Source organism: Columba livia, chromosome 1 (genome assembly GCF_036013475.1).
Source record: "Columba livia isolate bColLiv1 breed racing homer chromosome 1, bColLiv1.pat.W.v2, whole genome shotgun sequence".
NCBI lineage: Eukaryota > Metazoa > Chordata > Aves > Columbiformes > Columbidae > Columba > Columba livia.
Window position 1 is genome coordinate 120,682,993 of NC_088602.1, and position 22,672 is coordinate 120,705,664.

General features: G+C 40.2%; 1 protein-coding gene across 3 annotated transcripts in view; it reads right to left on the reverse strand.

The window, feature by feature from the left end:
- CNGA3 (cyclic nucleotide gated channel subunit alpha 3) overlaps positions 1 to 21,817 on the reverse strand; it is a 36,566-nt gene extending 14,749 nt beyond the window's left edge. Inside the window, exons 1-5 of one of the 3 annotated variants that reach the window (XM_065075455.1) lie at positions 21,647 to 21,817; positions 11,213 to 11,344; positions 4,814 to 4,930; positions 1,923 to 2,102; positions 292 to 345 (exon numbers count right to left, since the gene is read on the reverse strand). In XM_065075455.1, the coding sequence (XP_064931527.1) occupies positions 292 to 345; positions 1,923 to 2,102; positions 4,814 to 4,930; positions 11,213 to 11,313 (452 nt within the window). In that variant the 5' untranslated portion in view covers positions 11,314 to 11,344; positions 21,647 to 21,817. The remainder of the gene's footprint in view (positions 1 to 291; positions 346 to 1,922; positions 2,103 to 4,813; positions 4,931 to 11,212; positions 11,345 to 21,646) is intronic. The other 2 variants (XM_065075442.1, XM_021287674.2) reach the window with 2 other exon arrangements.
- Between the last annotated feature and the right edge of the window lie 855 nt (positions 21,818 to 22,672).

Below are 22,672 nucleotides of genomic sequence, written 5' to 3' on the forward strand. Positions count from 1 at the left end.
TTGGCAACGCAGTAAAATCAGCCAGCTGAACTAGATGAGGTAGGGACTAAGTGCTTAATCAAATTCACCCTTTCTGAGATAAGGGTAACTTCAGACAAAAAGAAGTTCACAGGGAACATAAAGGATGCTTTTAATACTAAGAAAACTAGATCTTTCTTTATAATTAAACTATATTCTTAGGGGAGGCTTGGGAAGAGATAAGGAGTTTATACTACAAATGTTGCTAGGCTGGAAAGGGAAAAAGAGAAGGAGCTACTAGTTGAAAGGTGTTTTGAAGTGATCAGTACTTACTCTTCATTGGTATTGTTGCTATAGTTGACATTAAACTTGGCCAAGGGCCAGTGACTGCAGCAAATTAAATAAAACACATTAGAGAGTGCATAAGGACTGTTGGTATTTCATACACGTGCTCACCGACACGACGGACCGACTTACTAGCTTCTCACATGTGCACCGATAAGATTAGGAAGGTCAACTTTGACTGCAGTGATAAGCCCCTTTGCGTAACTATTTCAAGGCACCAGTTTCTTTTTATCATGTGCTTGGCAAACACATTTGTGACCGCATCTGATGTCCGAAGCTGGTTCCCAGGCATCTTAGTGCACAGCAACGTGCATCTCGCTATTTTTAGCCCTGTACTCATTTGGCTACTATTTTAAGCTTTCTTCAATCTTCTTCTTCACAGATGCAGTGCCAAGGCTTTTGGATAAGTAACAAGCATTCCTACCACGGCTGCAGAATTAAACCTTCATGATAGAACTGGGAGTTACTGTCACATGGCAACAGTGTAAAACTGAGAAGGCAAGAATGGATATTTCCAAATTCACTTCTAATAGCCTTATATAGAGCTTTGTTGGCCCAAGATCAATGTTGTCCTCTCTAATTACTTAGAATCGTCAGCTGCTACTGATCCAGACATCTGAAAAATCAGACACCAGTCTGGCTGATTCAACAAAATGTGCTTTTGAGATGAATATCTAAAGAGCAGATCAAGTGAAGACAATAAGGCTGTGCTGGCTCAAAACAAACCAAGGTAACCTGTGTCATGCACAGCCCTTCAAAGGTTTTTGCTTTAACCTGAATTACTAGTGGAGATTTTGAAACAAATCAGCTTATTACTTGCTTACCTACCAGTCTTTCACTATGAAAAAAAGAATGGTAGTCTATGCTTCAAAGCATAATTCCAAACAGAAAGTCAACTTCTGTCTTGGGACTTCATCCTCCTCTTTTAGTTGGGAGTTAAATTTCGAACACTATACATATATTCATAAAGTAATAATAATAATTCATCAACTCAAAAGACTGTAAACACATTGCTCTGTTGTTTTATTGGTAAAATTTTAAGATAAGACTGAACCTGCCTTCCATACCAAAGACTGAATACATGCTCTTAAGTCAGCAGCCAAAAGATTTTCTCATTTCTGCATAAGAAGCCTTCTGTAAAGTTAGCAGCCAAACTCCTGAGCAAGTGTAACAACGCAACGACACGTTTTACACAACTGCTTGTTTGGAGTTTCCTAACACTCACAGATAATGTGCATAGCATGAATGTCCTGAAAAGCCACAAGTAGCAGCATCCTCGATTCTCAAAATGGAAATTGCATTCGTCCTCAGTGGAGTGGAGTTTAGCAACATCAAGTTGAAAGGGAGCAAAATTCCAGTTCTGAAAAACCACTCTGCTTGAAACAGCATGACCAAAATCCTTATCTTCTTTGCCACAATGCATTTGAGTGGGAAAGAGAAAGTTGCTGAAAGCCGTAATACTTCAGTTATGTGAAGATTCCTGGGCAGCATTAGACACTCTGCTAACCTCCCATGCTAAGCTCCTTACCCTCTTCTTAAAATAAAACTTACATCCTAATCACCAAGAAAATACCATAACCTCAGTCATCTTCATTTCAGGAATAAACATATCTTCTTACCTGTTCACCCCCCCAGGCCGCTCACGGATACCCAAAAAGGAGCGGATGTTACTTTGCCTGCTGGACACCTCTATAAACTCTGGTCCTCGGATACGCTCCAGGAAAGAATCCGGTCTTTGGTCTTCATGGTGCAAATGTCTTGTGGCCCAGGACCTCACAGATACGACAAATCGTGATAGCCTGCATGGAATGGACATACAATATTGACAGGAACAACCAACAACTTAAATCATTCTCACAAAAAGTAAGCCAGGAGGATTTTTCTTGGCTTCTCCACCTGCTACAAAAATTAAACTTGATGGGTTAACTATGTGAACCCGATCACTTCCCACAATTTCATACACCGGCTTTTGCAGTGGATCAGGAAAGTATCACACATCAGTTCCTAGTCCACTGTACCAGCACTGCAGCAGCAACAGAAGAGTATTCTTGCCAAGAAGGGGCAAACAAAGTGGTCGGGCTTGACTTCCGACAAACTTCTGACATTGTGTGATAATGAGAGAATTCTGGACTGACAGAATTAAGAAATAAAAAATACTCACAATATCGACACACTCAAGGGCTGGTAGACATAGTGGAAACAAAAGCTGAATAGTTAGTGAGGGAGGATGGAATTTGAAATAAGGAATGATCAAAATTCAGCCACTGGCCCTGTGATTTTAAAAGGTCTGTTTGCACATTTATTAGTTGCCTATCACGTATAAACCTGTCTACTGCATAGGAAGCACTATTTCCTCATCCTAGCAGAGCACTGAAATAAGCAGAAAATCATGACAATGTAATAATTTATCATGCTATCATTACGCATCTTTTTCTCTACCCACTAATTCACATTATGAATCCTTACAATGTTTTCTGACAAAGTTCAAATAGAAACCTGTTTCTGAAAAACTGAAAATAACAGAGACTGAAATCTACAAAAGTTATTATTACCCACACAATGTATTGTATTATTTTCTATCAGCAGTCTAGTTTGGACAAAAGTGGTGTTAATTCAGGTTTTCCAAACTTGGCCTCAAAAACAGCATAAGGAAATCCAAAACAATCCTTAACTTCTTACAGAGAGCTTAGGCTCCTCAAGGAAAGCTCTTTACATTCTCTCTGCATCAGATATGCTCAGAATGCACAAACAGTTTGATACGGACAATATAAATCTTATGGCAAAGTACATCTGCCTCATGATTGCAGTTCCCAAGGGCCTAACTACAACTCCTCATAGATCTTGCCCAGGTTCTCTTACCGTGAAATAAAGAGGACAAACAAGGCTGGAATAATATCACATATCAGAAGCTGGAAAAACATATTCCTAGTTCTTTAGCACTATACCAAGATAGCATCATATAACTCATCCACAATTTCAACAATTAAGAGAATTCAAAGCCTATCAAGAACACAAAAGAAAAGCAAAGCTCCACATGAAAGTCTGAGGTTATTTCCTAGATTCCTCACTCTGTTAAAAAAATGCTGCATAAAATTAAGCTACAAAATTTTTCTCTTTGCCTGAGCGGAACTCAGCTTTCCCATAAGGAGTGGCACAGAAGAGTAATACGGATGTTCTTACTTACATTAGAAAATAAAGCATTTTGATGAGACCTGTTAGTTAAGGAGCAAACAGATTTTACCAAATAAGACTGAGAGCCTCTGTATTTGAACAATGAAATAGAATTTTCTGATTTCTGCCAAGCTGTATTATTTTGACTTCTTTATCCTTTACATCTCAAAGTAAGATACTCAGTGAAGTCCACCAGATGTTGTTTTAGGTCCTTGAGAATTTACATTCAAGAGGCATGTTATGATACCATAATATTTAAATTGCAAAGCATTCATGTTTCCATCACAGGTTTTCTTGTATATTCAGAGCATAAGTAACTGTAGCTACACATATGTGTAACTCAAACTGTCCTGAAAAAGGATAAAGAACAATATAAACAAGGATTAAAAAGGTAGTTCTCAATACTAGTTTATACATTCATGTGTATTATGTTTATACAAAACACACACCTATAAATGTTTTCCACCTAAAACCAACTTCTTGCAGACTTTATAATCTACGTTCAGTGGTGTCACTACCCTACAACAAAACAGGGAAATGCACGTTTATTCTTCGCCATCCACAAAGCTGAAGCATAAACTACACTCTTTAAATGACTCCAGTTTTTTAATAATTTTTTTCTTTGCCCTTGAAATACACCACCCTAAAACTGAGTATGGACTGTATTGTGTGTAACAATGGTGTCTGAAGACAGAACTCTGTAGTCTCAGGTGGATGTCTTTAAAGCAGACACAATAAGTTTCTGAAGCTCCACTTCAGGTTTATGATAAGTCCCTGTGTAGTAAATGACTTAACCAAATGGTTGCCTCAAATTTGGCTGACTAAGGTTCCCAGTCCTTTCTAAACATAACCGGATTCTAAAAACTGAAACTCTTGCCCTCCCAGCACTAAAGTCCCTGTCTTCTCCCTTGCCAAAGCCACCTACCAACAAAGGAACCATCATTACATCTCATTTGACAGGAAACAAACATGCATCAGCTGTCAGCCAGAACCGAACACTTATCAATTTACTTTACAGTCTGGCCTCACTTCATGCATTTCCTTAGCATTCAATATACTTTCAGATCAGGTAAAAACTGATTTTTTTTTTAATTCAGACTCCTTGGTGTGAGCTCCTTCAGTATCTCTGGCATTTCAACATTTTTATTAGCAACAAGTAAGCAATGAGTTCAGAATTAAGATCAAAAGCACCTTCTGTTACTTTTTACAGACTTTCTTCAGCTGGACTCCATCCATTTTTTGGAAAGTGATGGTTCTTCTTACTTTTCCTCCAAATTGCAATCGGTCTCTTTGAACAATTCAAACTTAACACTGGAAATGGTATTAGTTAGCATGTTACCTTGCCATTGCTCCCCTGCCTGTGAATGAGCTTGTCTGGGATTCAGATACATGTCTTCCCTCCACAGAAATGACTCTCTGCAGTTCTGAAGATGCATCCTCACACAATGAATGGGTTCTGCAAAAGCAAATTTATTTTTTTTTAAGAATTCCAGACAGCCTCCAGCAGAATTCCACCCCCCTCAAATCTGTTTCTTTCCACCACTACATCAGGAAACGATGCAGCAAATTGTCCTTATTAATATGGCATAGGTTTGATAAACATAGAGCTAAGCCCATATTCCTACTTTTCTGGAGTCATCCAACACGAAATGAAGTCAGTGGAGGCTGTGCCACCCACCCCAGCAAGCTCAGAAGCTGATTCCTTACCGGGCAGTACCAGTTTGGTGTGCAGATACACACCAGTGGGAAGCATGTTTTCCACCCTAACACCTCCTGTAAGGCAGCTTTCCTTCAACAAGGAGATCATCCCCAGGGGGGCTTTGAAGTGCCTGCCCACTGCTTTTTTCATTGCTGTTCTCCCAGACATGGGGTTTAACAGCCCGGAATTTCTACCAGATTTTACATTAGCTGGTCCAGAGCAGCACCGCTGCCGTTCTGACCAGCCTCCTACCGCCACCTGCATAACTACAGGCCTAATGCTGCTCTCGTTGTAAAGGAAACTTCACCTGCCACAGAGCAAAACAGGCAACAGCTCTTCAGGGCTGCCCTTGGCAGAGGTGAGGTGAGGTGAGGCAGCTTAGGACTCTGCCAGTACGTGGAAAACACTGCAACAGTAACTATGAAACTTACTTCACTCGAACCCGGCCTTTACCAGGCCTCACTCTGGATTCTTCTATAAAACTCCAAGGTTTTTCTCTGTGTTTTTCATTCTTTAGTATTCACTTCTATAAGGCTTTGTCACAGCCATTATGGATCACTTTTTTCCCCTTTGTAATGCAAACAAGACCTCTCACATGACTCTGTTAATCTGTATTGCCAGGAAAACACTGACTATAATGATACTTGCAGTATCTTCCTAAGAACAGGCAACAGCATTTTGAATGCCCACAAAAGGATAATTAGCAACTCAATTTTGTGGGTAGTCACAGCTGAGAAACTGCAAACAGAGAATTAAAACTTTATTATTTCTTCACAAAGAGCCATGCTGAGAAAGATAGGTCCCGCCAGTCCCAGCATTCTCAACTTGTTAACTGTTTACTTCTTCTCTTCTAATATGAACACACCAATACACGCTGCTTAGGATTGAAAATATTTTAATAACCTAGTTTATGTTGTGGGTGCTGAGAATATTGTGGATGCCAAAGTTAATGTGGCTTCTAGGGGAGAACGAACCAACTCAGGGAACAGAAATCCATTACGGATTTTCAGATACACAAAGCTCACATTCAGCTCAAGTCTCCTGAGCTGGATGCTGGGAGAGTATTAGAGCAAACCATGTCGCAGATACTTGCAGTTTACCCACTTATTTTTGTCTTTTTTTTTCTGGATCATCTGCCTACAGAACTTCTGGACAAAGGATACTGGACTGGCCTGATATAAAAGCTTTTATTCCCTTTTACAAAAAAAAATATATTTTGTATGATCTTAGACAGCAATAAATTCTAACATTCTAACTTCTGTTCTTACTTACCAATGATTACTATTTTTGAGTCCTGAAAATACATTTTTAAAAGAAGATAGCGGGAGTTTTTAGAAAATAATTTTAAGTGTCACAATTCAGTTATGAAAAAGAAAAGTATTTTGCAGAAACAGCCTTTCATGGAGGCTTAAGCCAGCACCTACTATTTCATATTTGGATGGATTAGAAGTTTGTGTTGAACCATTGACTCAGACGAGGAGTATCTCACTAAGTTGCAGTAACTCAACTGCTTTTAGTGACTGTACATTATGTTGTTATATTTGCTCTAAATATAGGCAATTAAATATAAGGGTCACAAAATAAAGTAGTGAATAATAATAGAGAAAACAAAGTAAACATGGATTAAAATACTCTAGGTATCCTTCCAAGTAGAATTTTAAAAAGAAAAAATATTACCGTAGTGCATTCCTTATCAGTCTAAGAAAACTACCCAAAATGCACTGTTGACCTTCTTATTTCTTTTTTGTAAACTTTTTTTAACCCCAGCCTCCTCTATTAACTGCCATTGCTGTGCTTGGGCATCTGCTGACTATAAATAAAAGGCTAAGAATGAGGAGCTCAGCTTTATTTTGTGTAAATGCCCAGGAAGGCAATGCAGAATGGTGCCAAGGCAGCTCAGTGAGCTCTAAACAAGCTAGATCAGGTGCCAAAAGCAATGCTGTCCCACCAGCTCCACTTCTCCGCACCATCATACTCGCTAAAAACATCCTCTGTTAGTACTTTGTGTGCACGATCATCACCTCCACACTCCTCAACAGCGTGGAAAGCTGCATTCCACTGTCCCCGCACAGGCTCATTGTATTTTGTGCATCTGTAACACTGAGAGTTTTACCAAGTGTCTGTCCAGGGTATGGCTTTTGGTGTCCAGGGCTAGAAGTACGTTGAGAAATGTTTTAATCTAGGTGAAAGAAAACATGACCTGATCTGAACACCTTCCAATCTGATCCAGAGTCCCATGAAACACATTAAAAACTTCAAATTATTTCAATTACTCCCTGATCAGGCTCTTACCATTAAGTGATCACACACACTCATTGAAAAAAAAATATTCCATAGGGAAAAGAAAGGTAAAACTCTCAGACTCAACTGTTGGTATCAAATTGGGTGGATTATGGACTCAACCAGTGAAATTCTGAAGTCTACATTTTTATTTTGTTTGCTTGACTGTTCTTAAAAACCAACTTTCTGATCACTCTGCATGTGCATCAAGAATTTCTACAACTAGGTTTATGTTATAACTAAATATAAAAATTTGTAAATAAATTCAGGTTTGCCTTACAAAAAAGTTATATCATGTGTAGACAACTCAGGAAAATCAAAATGATTTTGTGAAAACAGTTCTAAAGTGCTTGCATTTCACTTTTACAAATACAGCTTATGTATATCTGCAACAGGATCAGAATACAATACACAAAAGACTGCACCAGGCAACTCTTATGAAAGCATCTGTCCCATGTTACACAGCAATCACGAATATATTCCACTTTAATTACTGTAACTCCCTATTATAACTGTTATAAAACTGACGTACTCATTCCTGATTTCCCTCAACCCCATTCAAGCAACACAGGGGACCTTATTCATTAGCTGACTTTGTACCGATGCAGAGGGATAGTTACAGATAGAGCTTTTGATGTTACACCTTCAACACATGTGGCATAGCTTCTATTTTATTTTTACAAACACAGACTCATTCCCATCTGGACTCCACAACCTTTTTTGATATCTGCAGCAAAACAGCAACCACTGCCATTACTATCCACAGGTGTTACATGGTCTGAAATCAACAGGAGAATACACAGAGTCCCAAGAAACAAAGAGCAGGTTACAAACCAGAAATACCAGCAGATGATTGTGCCTCCTTAGGTTATGCCGAAAAATATTCTATTTCTATGGGGGTAGCAATCTCACTGTATCTAAGAGAAAACTCACTGACACTGAGGTTTCTGCTCCCTGCCTCTTCAAGCATGGCCAATTTATTCCCATGCTTTGAGATACCTAGTGGAGTAAGCTCTGGGAAAGATACTTAAATCTGGACCTGCTCCATACGTCTCTCTTCCCCTGACTTAATTTGGCTCTAAATCTACACAAAGATCTTCAACTAAACCCTAGAAGTCCGTTTTCACCTAAAACGCATGCAAATAATCCAGAATTTTCATTTAGTAGTAATTGTTTTGAAGTTCTGATCAGTTAAACAGGAATTGATGAAGCCCTTTCAAGTAATTACTATGAGCCAGGCTTCAAGGGTGGGATTTGGCTCCAGTTGGCAGTGACCTAAATTAGGGTATCTAATATAAGCTGAGTATCTTAAATTTCCATTATAGTCAATTGCCATATTAGAGCTTGGTTCAGTTGCTTCAGCATAGGAGTCTAGCACGATTGGGAATACCTCAAAATACTTTATCTGACCTGTCCAGAGCACACAGGTCTTAGCTCACATCCACTAGCCCCGGCTAAATGCTTCAGATATTCTATGGTATCTCAAATAGCTTCCCGTGACTATTTTAGGCAACTAAATATCTCTCATTATCAACAGAGCCAAACAAGCCTGAAGAGCTATTTGATTTCAGGGTAAACTGAACAGCTCCTGGGCACCACTGAGCATTAGTACTGACCACATCTCTGCTGATGACACCATGAACATACAGACACTGAAATCCACATGTCTACAAGGCTCAGCTGAAACCTACTTCCAATATTTAGTGAGCCAGACAGTGTCTATAAGACAATGTGCTGCCTGTCGTATTTGAGCTGCTTCAATACAGAGGCTCGGATTTTTAAAATGAGGACTAATTCGTTATTTTTTGTTTTGTTGATTTTTGTTTTAACAAAATGGACCAACTTCACAGCACACTACACTATAAGAACATGGGCACATGAATCACCTACTCCAGCGTAACTGAGCATGACAGTTTAAAGATCACCTGCAGCTTTCTTTTAACTGTTTCAGTGAATGCTTTTCCTTGGTGATACGGCATTTCACAACAGAAAACCACTTAAGCACATCCTTAGCATTAAGCATAAATTTAACACCTACTGACTTTAATGAGAACTAAGTAATGTACTTAATTGCTTCATTGAACTATAGCCAACAGAAGCTGGAGGAACATAGAGGCAAAGGAGAAATGCTGCTACTGCAGAAAAGCTGTTTTTTTTTTCTAATGCCTATAGTTGTGTATTTTGCTACTAGAGAAAGAAGGGCTACAATTTTGGATGGGATCTATCTTTTTGTACATATTCTAAACAAATCTGAACTAAAAATATGTGTATCAAAATTCTTTGAGTGGTATTACAAAGGTATGGTATATACTTACTAGCAGCCACTTCAGTTATCAAAAAACCTTAAATATGAGATCTCTTCTACTGAGTGAGATTGTATCTATTTACTCATCTATGAACTCCTGTAATTAATGCTGATAATAGCAAACTTCATTTTAAATAAATGGTTCTTCAAGACCATCATCATCATGATAAAGAGCAATTCGCATTTCAGTCTGTCATAAGCAAGTCACTGTCTCTGAAACTGCAGATGGCTGCAGTGATTTAATTCTACATTTAAATCTTTATAACCATACTCTCACATCCCTGTCAATAATTCCGTTCTATGAGCTGCCAATCACTGATATCCTCTACAAAAAGGACATTGGAAGAAAAGGAAAGGAAGAAGCTCATTTTGATCTGTGCTTTCCCTGTTTCTGAGATACCACTGTAAATGGAGATGAAGGGACACGGCTCTTGCATATCTCCCTAAGGAGACCATGGGGTAGTATAATAAAGTCAAGCAGGCCAGACCGTGCAGAATAAAAGCAGCCCCATTTTCTCTAGTGCAGGTACACCTACCTGGCAGAAGGTGTCAGGTAAGCAAAGCAGAAAGAAAAAATAAAGGACCAATTCCAACAGAAGAGGGATCACGGGACACTAGGGGCATGCAATCCCAAATTATCCTAACGCAGGCAGTCCTACCAGCCCTGCAGAATTTTAGGTGCTCTAGTCTGGGCACACATCTAAACAGCAAGAGACAGTGTGACAAGGTCCACATAGTGGAAGTGCTTGACCATAACAAGCCAGAAGCAGAACACTTTTTCCAGACTGTACAGGTGCTGTGGATCATCAGACACTTTCCTGCAGGCGCAGCAGGGTTTGCCCAGGCTAGAGAAATGACTGGTACTGTGTAAAATAAAGCTCAAGCTCACTGGCACATTTTAAACACCCACTTTGAAACCATCAAAACAGAGAAAGGTGAATGCAAAGAAAACATTACAGGTACACAGTACAGTGAGAGCCTCTGAAAAGACAGTACAAAAATGTGGATATTTTTTATACACTACAGATGTTTGCTATGACAGGAACTAGGTGATTTGCAGAGGCTACTTTTAAAAACATTTCCTGAGGCTTTTCACTGCATGGCACTGGGAGGATCCCTTTTTCTCCAAATCTCACAGACTGGGGAAGCACAGACCCTGCTGTCTGCTTGGTGACCTCAGAAAGACGTTTCCCCTTAATGAGTTGGTGTAATTTCCACTGATGTGAAAATGGCATTTATTCCTGAATTAATACAGATTTTGGTTCCAAAACTGCAAGCCATGACAACCCTTCTTTTGCTGTCGCTTTTATACTTTGGATATACATCGTTAAGTCAGTAAAGTGCACCGGATCAACAAAATCAAGGTATAACACTCCCATACTGCAGAGCTAAGAGGAATGTCACAAAGTACACAGCAATCTGTCCTCTAGACTGCGATGAAAGGAATATATTACCTGATATAGCCATTTTCAATCCTTTCAATATCTTCATCGGTAGTTCTGATAGACAGTCTGTGCATACCAGGGTAGGAGTGCTGGGTGTTGATTTTTGCCATTTTGCATCACATATCAACATCTAAATGACAGCTGAAACGGGAAAAACACATTTTGTAAAGGCTGCAAAATAAATGTGCTCAGTACTTGAAAAGAGTGATTTCTTAAAACAATGGAACAGCAAAAAGCAAATTCAACCACTGAAAGAATAGCCAATGATATTTCCACACACAATACCTGTTTATTTATTTGCACTGCATGGAAAAAAAGTCCTACTAAAAGTGTAACAAAGACAATTCATTGTGACCAAAGAAAAGGGTTAAATGAAACGAAATTCTTTTTAGTCTCCGGGCTATCTGAATCCCTACACTGCCATATCTATTATCTATAGTGAAATTGCATTTAAAATCTCATTAAAAGATTACAGTTAGAAAGCCAACCAAAAAACATTAGGTAATACATGTGCTAGGATAACACATTCCACTTTCAGTTGATCTCCTTGTGCTAATTTTATCTATTTTATGATGAAGTTTTTTATTCTGAAAATGCATATTAACCAAGTAGATAATTATTGAAATGTGTCCCTCAGCTGAATATATGCTGTGCATTAATTCTGTATTATCTAAACTCTGCACTAAACACGTAGTAGGTTTTTTTCCCCATCTATTTCCAGATGTCATTTTTGTTATAACGCCTCAAGACAAGCTCTACTAAGATACTCAGCAGCCCAGCTCTTACAAGATTCAGGAAATTCCTAAATTCCTTTCCGGATTTGGTCTTCAATGCCTTAGCAACATTAGTAAGTGAAATTCATATCACACCTAACCCTGCTAAACAAGTTTTAAGACTCAAGAAAAATGTCTCTAAAAATGAAGGACTGAAAGACTCTCAGTGAAAATTCTGAATTTTGAATTTTTTTTCTAAGCTTTGAAACTCCATTCAAGAACCCTTTTTTGTTTGAGATACACCTAGAATAAAATTCTCTTGGGATCATTCAACTACCTCAGTCCACCTACTGTCCCTTTTTCATCTGTAATCCTCTGTTTCATTGACCATGTAACATTCAGCTTTAACAGCAAATGAAATACAGATCTTTTAGAAACTAACATTCTTCCCTGAATTACTCCTGAAGCAAAGCTCACAATCCATGTTTAGGTCTGTGTAACATATCCAATTTCTTAAAAAAACACATACTTGATTTGCCCTCCACTTAACTCCTAGAGAATTAAAGAGAATCATATACAACTTTTAAAATTATTTAATATATTTCAAAATATAAAATAGATTACCTTAATTTTTGCACCCAGATACAATGAAATAATGAAAATAGTCCTAGGGCATAATTTAACAGTGGAAAATCTGTGTAGTATTTCCCATTTCTAATTTTACCTCAGTGCAAGTCAATCGATGGATAACTGTGTCTCATCTTAAAACTGAGTCCTGTTAATTTAAGCTTTAATGGGGAAAAAATGGGCATTTCTATGACACATTGATATATTAAAAAAAAAAAAATAAAAAAGAGGAGTCTTTTCAATCCACTCTCAGATTTGAATGTTAACTCAAGAATTAATTCCTAAAGTGCCGATAATTTATGCTAAAAACATGAGTACATATAAAAATGCTAACTGGAACAGTCTCACAAAAGGAATAGATTTTGTCTGTCCAAAAAAATCTACCAAATTATTTATATGTTTCTGTTACTGTATATCCATTATAAATATCAATGAATAAGATTTCTTTTAGAAAGTATTCAGCCTTTGAGAGACAAATATTTTTATTATTAAACTGACCATCCAAATGAACAGATTTCAGAATAGGTATGACGCCAAAAATATCTCATTTCCTGGAAAATTGTTCATAAATAATTTTTTTGTTATAATTACTGCTTCCGTTACATACTTTGTTACACAGAATTAGATGACATGCAATAGCGCTTTGTTGATTAGTGCATTTATTTTGCCGTAATGGGGAGTATTAAGGTAACTCACATTTCTCACATATAAATTTGAACATAACCCAAGGTAAAAAGAAAACGTGTTTTTCCTTCTGTTATTAATTATTTCTTCAAAGTTCAGCTTACCAAAATCTGAAGAAGTAGCCTACTATTTACTCTCTGCCTCGCTATCCAGGTACCAAGACTTCAGTTACAATGGGAGGCTACAAGACCAAGATATCCAAGGTGTCACAGCCACGTCTTGAAAAACAGAGCAGCATGTGTCCTGCTGACAAATTGTTATGCACATCCATAAAGTAAGGCACAGTAGAAAATTGCTTTTTCCTCCTAATAGTTGCTCTTGCTACCTATTTCATTTCCACTGCTTTGAGTCTCACAAAACATAACTTTTAAGAGTAAGTTGGTAAGTAAGCTGCTTGGATTTTACTGCTCCATATAGTCTCTCCTTTAAAGCTCAGCCAAATAATTTTGGGCTTGGTTTTCTTGTTTGTTGTTTGTTTGGGGTTTGTTTGTTTTAAACAGAACTCTCTACCACATTGCAAAAGGGAGAGGTAAATTGTCACTCTTCCACTGAACAGCATCCTGTATTCCCCATGTATGCCCATTAAACTTCCAGTTTATTCTACTTAAAGGTTTTAAAAAGCTGATGGTGGGACAAACAGAATTATTCGTAAGATAAGTAAAAAGCATGAACTTTTTTTTCTAAGGATGTATTTCCAACAGAAAGTTAGTACTGAGTTAAGATCTTGATCAGCTCTGCCACCTAACACAACAAGAGCCCTGTCACTGGTTCTGGTGATTCACGATCAGAATGCTATCCATCTACAGCGGTTCTTAAACAAGGGTCACCTGCTTTATAATCTCCAACAAAACAAATAACTCTTTTAAAACAGAAGTATGAGATAATAAAAACATTCTGAAATCTAGGAATTATGTATATAATTTGCTACCAACAACATGTAGTATCTCACTGAAAAGATGTGTTGCTTTTGAACCTGAAGAGTAGTGAACACCTTTCTGTATTTCAAATGCTAAAGGTGGATTTCCAGACCTGTAATTTCTTCATCAGTTCCTGAAAGCTTGGTTAAAAAACATTAAGTACATTATTTCATTAAACTTGAAACTGAAATAGCTTCTCCAGATGTTACTAATCTCCTGGAATTAGATACTACTGGTCTGGAATTAGACTTAACTATTAGGTACTACAATTAGATATTCATAATCTCCTGGAATGGTTTGAGTATGCCAGTGGAGCACTGAACACAGGTAACAGCTGTATATCTTATTTAGACTTCCAAAAGCTATGCCACTAAAGAAGCAAAACAAATCATAGCGTATGAAACCGAACACTATTTTGGATGAAAAACCACCTTCTTAGAAGACAGAAAGGAAGAATGGAACTAAATGGTCACCTTCACTACTGCAAAAGCTTAAGAACGATATTCCTCAGGGTTCCATAAGAAAACCTCTCACTAATGATGCTGATGAAAAGGAGCAGTGAGACAAGAAGATCTTAGGATTGGCAAAAAGTACTATGGGCAGGAGAAACAAAAGAGGAATGCCAGGAGCTTCAGGGTGATCCCCATCAACTCAAATAATTTCTCAGTTTGATGGCTAGTGAGGGGTAACGTAGATAAATGGAAATATATGAACACTGGTGAAAAGCATATAAACTACTACTTTATATGCTTCCAAGGAGGGATGTATATATCGCAAGTGTTAATGACACAAAGAACATTAAAACTGCTCCATGAAACAGCAGTGCAGACTTATCTGGAACACTATTAGTCCTTCTCTTTAACAGAAAGATACTGCAAAAGAAGAGCATGGCAAGAATGATCAAGGACATAGAAAAAGGAAACAAAGACAAACAAGGCTTGTTTACCCTAGAGAGGCAAAGAATACGAAGCTATAAAATAAAAATATGTAGGCAAAATTGGAGCTCATTTCAGAGCTTTTACAACGATTCCAGCTTTAAAATCCAAATTCAATATATAGTGTGATCAGAACTTTTATTCTGCACTAAACTGGAGGAAAGAGGAGGAGAAAATTCCACAGAAATACAACCCTACCATTAAGCAATGAAATACATGAATATATTTTTGGAAGGAAGTAGGGAGAATGGATGGAGCTTCATTATTAAATTGTGCCGTGCAGCTGTGGTAAAGAAAGACAATACAGGAGTGGTAGAAATAAATGGTGCAGTAATTTGGCTACAGTGCAGGTAGTGAAACCTGAAGCAATGTGGTTTGGCGCTGCATGAAGCACATAAACTTCTGACAAATCACTCACTATCTGATAAAGGAGAAATATTTGTTCCTTCTAAGCCTCCAAGGTTCCAAATGATGTATGTTTAATGGTCTAGGGAGGAGATCAGCATTTCAAAACTGGATCCAAAACCTGGCAAGCAACTGATTAAGGAGCAGCTTAAAACGAGCATGGTGCTATCAGGAGTCAGTCAGCAGGAAAATGTCGCAGAGGCCTAAGACTGTGCAAACACCATTTGCAGGGCCTCAGACAGACAGCTCCAGCTGCCTGGGGTCTGCAATCCTAAAACTGCCACTAAAAACTCGTGTTCACAAGACAGTTTTAAGAACTGAGTTAGGGCTCAGCTTTGTATTTAAAAACATTGTGTTGTGTTGAGTGGTGGGTTGGCCTTGGCTGGCTGCCAGATGCCCACCCAGCTGCCAGGGAGAGAAAGCATGAAGAGAAAGCTCACTGGTTGAGATAAGGTCAGGAAGATCACTTACCAATTATCATCACTGAGAAAACAGACTCAAATTGCGGAAAACTGATTCATTGCCAATTAAAATACAGAGTTGGACGGCAAGAAACAACATCCCATCCCTCTCTTTTTTTCCCCAGATTCAACCTCACTCCTACATTCCCAATCCTCTACTTCCTCCACCCTGCCCAGCAGTGCAGGGGCTAGACAATGGGGGGTTGTGGACACTCCATAATCATAGAATCCTTTTGGTTGGAAGAGACCCTCAAGATCACTGAGTCCAACCATTAACACAACCCTGTCACTAAACCATGTCCCTAAGAACCTCATCTATGCATCTTTTAAACACCTCCAGGGATGGTGACTCAACCACTTCCCTGGGCAGCCTGTTCTAATGCCCGACAACACTTTACGTGAAGAATTTTTTCCTAATATCCAATCTAAACCTCTCCTGGTGCATCTTGAGGCCATTTCCTCTCATCCTATCACTTGCTACATGGGAGAAGAGACCAACCCCTTCCATGCATCATTTCAGGTAGTTGTAGGCAGCAATAAGGTCTCCCCTCAGCCTCCTTTTTCTCCAGGCTGAACAGCCCCAGTTCCCTCAGCTGCTCCTCATCAGACTTGTGCTCCAGACCTCTCACCTCTCTGTTGTTCCTTCCCCCTCACACCATTCCCGTGCTCCAGTGTGGGTCCACTCCACGGGCTGCGGTCCTTCCCGATAAACCTGCCCCAGAGTGAGCCCTCCGTGGGCCATGTTTTCCATCAGGAGAACCTGTTCCTGCATGTGCTCCTCTCCACTGGCTGCAGTTTCCTTCAGGAAACATCTAATTGATCCACCATGTGGTCCTCCACAGTGGACATTTGCTCCAGCATGGTGCTTTCCATGGGCTGCAGGGCAATTTCTGCTCTGGCACCTGGAAGAACACCTCCCCTCCTTGTTTTCTGACCTCGGTGCCTACAAAGCTGTTCCTCACACTTTTTTTTCCCTCCTCACACACTGTACGTGCAGCATTTTACCCTTTCTCAAACACATTTTCCCCAAGGTGCGACCATTGTGGCTGAGGGGCTCAGCCATGTCCCATGGTGGGTCGGCTGGAGCTGGCTGGGACCGGCCATGTCCAGCTAGGGCAGCCACAGTCGCTCCTCACAGCGGCCCCTGCGCCCAAGGCAAGGAGGTATCTGCCTCCTATAAAACCTCTGTTATCTTTGAAGTACACTCTCTGCTCTGAAGATTTAAAGCTACTAATTACACTGTGGGTAGAACTTGATTACTTAAAAGCTCACAAGCAATTTAACAAGAGAGAGAGACAGACAGACAGATAGACAGACAGTCCTCTGAGCCTGAATCTAGTTACCCAGTTTTAGGCAACCAAGTTGGATAACTGGATCCTTAAAGTATCCAAGTAATTTTTAATTTTCTAGAACTCAGTGGCGCATCTTTAAGCACATCAAGTCAAACTACAGAAAACAAAAACTTCTTCAGGTTGAAGAATTTCCCAGTGTCAGACAGCAAAATAAAACTTATCTGAAACAGTCCTAGCTCTTGAAAGATTGACATCTTTACCAATGACTTAAGCAGAATTTTAACATGCTTTCTCACGTATTTATTTCCTTGCTACCAATTGTACTAACCAAAAAAAGATTAATAATAATTTCACACTCAAGAATATTGCTTTTCAGTGCATAAATCAAGACTGAACCTAAAGCTAAATGAGAAAGATGTATTACCCTACTAAAAATATAACTAATTATACATTAATGATAGCTCCCCTTACTCTGAATCCAAATAGTTCACATACTCTTTTATCGTCTTCCTCTTGGATTCAATAGCAACTGACATTTTGCGTCAAATTATTTTATTTGCACTGTCTGGTATAAAAGATCTGTTATATCAAGACAGCAAGTTGTTTGACAACAAATACGAATTCAAGTAACATGTGAATACTTCGTATTCATATAAGCTTTTCCTAACTTTGAAAATCAGGTTCTACTTATCTATAACATTAAAGACTAGAGGTACAACAGCTGCAGTACCTAAATTTTCAGAGCTCTCTCATCCAGTGGATTTCCTACAGAAGGTGTGCAGAAAATCAGGTACCCAGGAATGAGATGCTGAGAAGAGAGCTACACATGTCAGTCAATACAAAATGATTGCAGCTAAAACGGGAGATTGAAAATAATTGGGCACCTAACTCTAGGCCAAAAGGAGGTGGCACCCTCTTCATGGCCGTAACTTAACTCCCCCCTTTATGAAGTCTATTCACCCAGTTGCAGCAAATTGCATTGTGCTGAGGAGCTGCACCTCAAAAATTAGAAACTTTTCAAGTCTGCTTCAAATTAAGCAAGCCAAAACCAGTTTCGCCCCTTTCCCTGGAGCCTCCTACCAACAGGTTGTGGGATACACTCCAGAGCAGCTGCAGCAATGCCTGTTCTCAGCTCCCTCTGCAATCTGGACATAGTCAAGGCCTCCAAGCAGCAGTAGCAAAAAAAAATCCCAAAACACACAAAAACCAAAACCAAACCAACAAAAAAAAAAACCACAAAGACCCCCACATAGGCACACATTTAAATATTACAAATTATATCAAATTTAAGAAGTTGCTGGCTATCAGATAAGCCACCAAAATGAACTGGGTAGCCTGTCAAAATTGTCCAATAAGCTTAAACATTGTCCAATTGTCCAATTAGTTTAAACATCCGTGAAAGAAGTTTGAATTACTACAGTCTCCCTCTCAAGAGCATTGACAGTACATATTTGGGCTACTCTAGCAGTTCCCCTTTTGGGCAGAATATGGTAACTCACCCTAATTTAATTCAACATTGTTAACCAAACAAATATTAATACTTCCGATATAATGTACATGTAGTTGTTTATCAAGTAATGGTGGCAGATCAAGCTGTTTATATCACCACTTAGTATTCTTAAAGCTTATTTATTTAAAGGACTACAGATAGAAAATTTCAAAATTCAAAAAAAAAACAAAACAAAAACCACAGCTTTTCAAGGTGAAATATGTATCACTGTCACAAAGTAAAAGGTGACTTTACATACGGTTTTATAATGGATCTTATGTGTTTGTGTAGTTGGTATACACTGTTGCTCTTGAGGCGTTCAACAACATTTTACCTATTGCTATAGAAGCAGCGATAAGCTGCATAAGATCACTTACATCATTTTAGTTAATTCACGTTCCAAATCCGCATGCAGCCTCTCAGGTTGAACCCTGGTAAATCTCTGGGATTTATTTTGGGATTTGACCTCCACCTCCATGATCCTCGTTACATCACCTGGTAATAGTTGTAGTTCAGCTGTACATTATGCATGTTGTGTGTGTTAATGTGTGACAGTCCACAGTTCCAATGGATCAATCAGTACAGGCAACAAGCGGACTTCAAAGACTGGACACTGGACCTTTAAGCAACTATGTGATTTGAAGACAAGGTGCAACGTTTTTTCTTCAGTGATTTGGAGGTTTATAAATTAACCTGTGCATTTAATTTTGGCACACTCTCATGGAAATCAGCTACTGGATCAAGCCCAAGGGGTTGAAAAAACAAGAAGCAGGCTGCACAACCTAACCCTCGTGAATCATTATGCAGAACAGTTTAAATCATCAGTTCTTAAACCCTATGATCTCATTTTAAAGTACACTTTTCAAATGTTATTACTCTGTGCTACATCATATTGCATTTTCCATAGTCTGTAGGCACTGATAGGTCCTAAAAATGCACATAGTTTATATGCATAGCCTAGTAACCTCAGCACTAAAGATCTGTCAAACAAATACACTGCCTCTCACATGTACTCCAGGATGGGCATATGATGCATATTCATATATGTATAATTCATAGTCAGAATGAAATGCATATGATATCCTTAATCCATTTGATGGTTGAGTCCCTGTCACCTTGTAGTAGCAAAATAATTTTTTTTTAAATAAATCAAATTATTTGGACTGAGTTTCCCTTCTGTATCTATGATTTATTATTAATACAGTTCAATTTTCTAAGATTTACTAAACTTTATTGCAAACCATTTTCTATGAATGTATTATTTTTCAGACTGGAAACTGTTCAGGAGTAACTAGCTATGTATATTCAACATTACATCGTAAATTACAATACAGTAAATTACAAATTACAGTTGACTGGGCAACCAAGTCACATTTTGTTGTTTCAGTCGCTAGTACGGGTTAACATGATGCAGTTATCCATGTTTTTATACAGAAAATAAGTTCTGTGTAAGGCTTCTGTAACCACTGTCCAAAATTTGCCAGTTTTTCAAATATCATTGATTTGCCCAGGTAGCTCTTAAAAGTGAACATAACAAGGGCACAAATACAGCTAAACCACAGTATGGTTACATTTCTGAATGAGTATCAATAATATATATATATGTTTACATGTGAATGTTACCCATTCAAATTCACTCCCTGCTTTATGTAAACTGTCACAGCCATCCTGTTTGGCCAGGGAAGGAAAACATGCGAGGTAATTTGTGTCACGTTTCACAGGCAGTAAGGAGGCACCCGACAGAAGAGGATTTAAGAGATGCTAATGAAAAGAGACGGCAACATCGGAGAAGGTTGCAGGATAATGTGCTGAACCGAAATGACAGACCTTGGGCACAAATTGGATGACAAAGGAAGAGGTATATGGAAGGAAAAGCTGAGAGATGCGGACACGGAAGGATGGTGTATAATTTTTTAAAGCTGACATGCTCTTTCTTCAAGTCATTCACTGCTTGTTTACCATGATTATCCCTGCTGATCAGACACCCAGACAGTCCTATTATCATGCACGCCATGTATTTTTCTGATCAGATGGTTTTAGCAGGCATACTCAAAGCAACATAGAAAATATTAGAGAAAAAAATAAGTGCCGACTGATGGCCAAGGTATGCTATTTCAAAAACTACAACATCTGAAACTACAATTTATTCAGCTGTAACAATGAAAATTATGGATTTGAAATACAACAGTCCTCTTACTATTTTATTTTAATGTAACAACTCTTAACCTAGAAAACAAAATGTCATAAAAATTGCCCACCAGTAACCAGCACCAACATTTACATTTAACATCATTTCTTTGGAGATTTAAAGTAGCATTCGTGCCATTTTTCCTTGTCTTCTTTTGGCTTTTTTCTCTTAGCAAGTGAGTGAACTGTGCACTGGGGAAAGATCCTGACTACAGTCATTATTGTATCTTGCACATTCTTAAGCACACTGTGGTCTTGTTGACACTACACAAGCTTTGCAAAAGATGCCACTTTGCTAAAAACCAGGGTCAGTTTAACAGGAGCACCAGGAATGCCAGTTAAGTGATTTCTTTTCACTGCATTTGTAGTATTTCCTAGCATTTTCTTTATGTAGGGTTTGACAACCTCAAGCTTATACCACAGGCCCTGGGCAGCAAAATTGGAGACACATGGGTCAAAACAGTAAAGCGAAGACTCTGTCAGCAGGAGTGGGGTCATTGCCCCAGCCCCACTTCTGTACGGATTTGTAGCCTGAATCCAATTTAATTGTGGATACACTGTGACAATCGAATTAACACTTTTCTTAAAACAAAAATATTTTTTAAAATGTAAAAGTTACATTTCCTTTTCAAGCTTCCATGTTTAGATCTGAAGACAGATGCAGGACACGATCCCACTCTCACAAGCATCACAGAACCAGAGGCTTCCTGCCTCCTTCCTTCTCCAGACTCACCTTTCCACACTTTCCTCCGCAGTATCCCGATTCAGAACCTGTCTGTCTGTCCGCAGGCAGGCGCTTGGTGGCCGTTATCCTTAAGCACCGCAGACAGGTAGCGCTACCCTTCCCCGTCGCGGTTTCGGTCCGGACGCCGCTCCCGGCCCGCGGCGCCGGGCAGCCCGGGCAGCTGCAGCCCTCCCCGGCGGGGCGGCCCGGCCCGGCCCGGCGGGGGCGGCGGGGCAGGGCAGGGCCCGCCGCGGCCGCCCCTCCGCTGGGCGCGGGCGGATTACAGCCAAAGCCCGCGCCCCTAAGCCCGGCTCACCGGGAAAAGCCGCTCGAAGGGCTTTGCGATCCTGTTAAGTTCTCGGAGAGGATCAAGACGTCAAAGCAGCTCGGCGGCGCCCAGGCACATTGCTTGCCACGCCGGGGAAAGTTGGGAGCCCGCCGCGGGCAGGGCCGACCCGGGGGCTCTGGCGGAGCGAATACCCGCAGTCCCGGGTGGCGACGCCGTTCCCCGCACGATAAACGACGCGACCCTGCGAGGCGGCTCCCCCCGACGCCGCGGTACCCCCAGCAGCGACACACACCCCGGCCCCCGAGGCACCCGCTACCTGCGGGGCGGAGCCGCGCTCAGGCGGCCGCTCATCCCCGCCTCGCTCGGGATGGTGGCAGGTTCCAAGCCGCCGCCCAAACCGCCTCACTCTCAGTCTCTCTCGGCCAGGCGGGGTCCCGTCGCCGACGCTATCTGGCTGCCTGCCGCGCTCACCGCTCCCGTCGGTGCCTCCTCGGCCGCCTCCGCCGCCGCCCCGCGGTCCATACCGCGAGGAGCCCGGGAGAAGCGGGGGAGGCTCCGAGGCGTCCCCAAAGGGGCCCGCCGCCGCTCGGGAGAACAGCTCCGGGCCACCCTCTCCTGCCTCCGCGCCTCCCTTCGCAAACCCCGGCACCACGCACACACCGCCCCTTGCGCCTCCATCTGTCGCCAGCGGAGGGGCCGGGTCCGGTCCGCGACAGCGGCCCCTCCAGCCTCCACCTAGCGTGGGG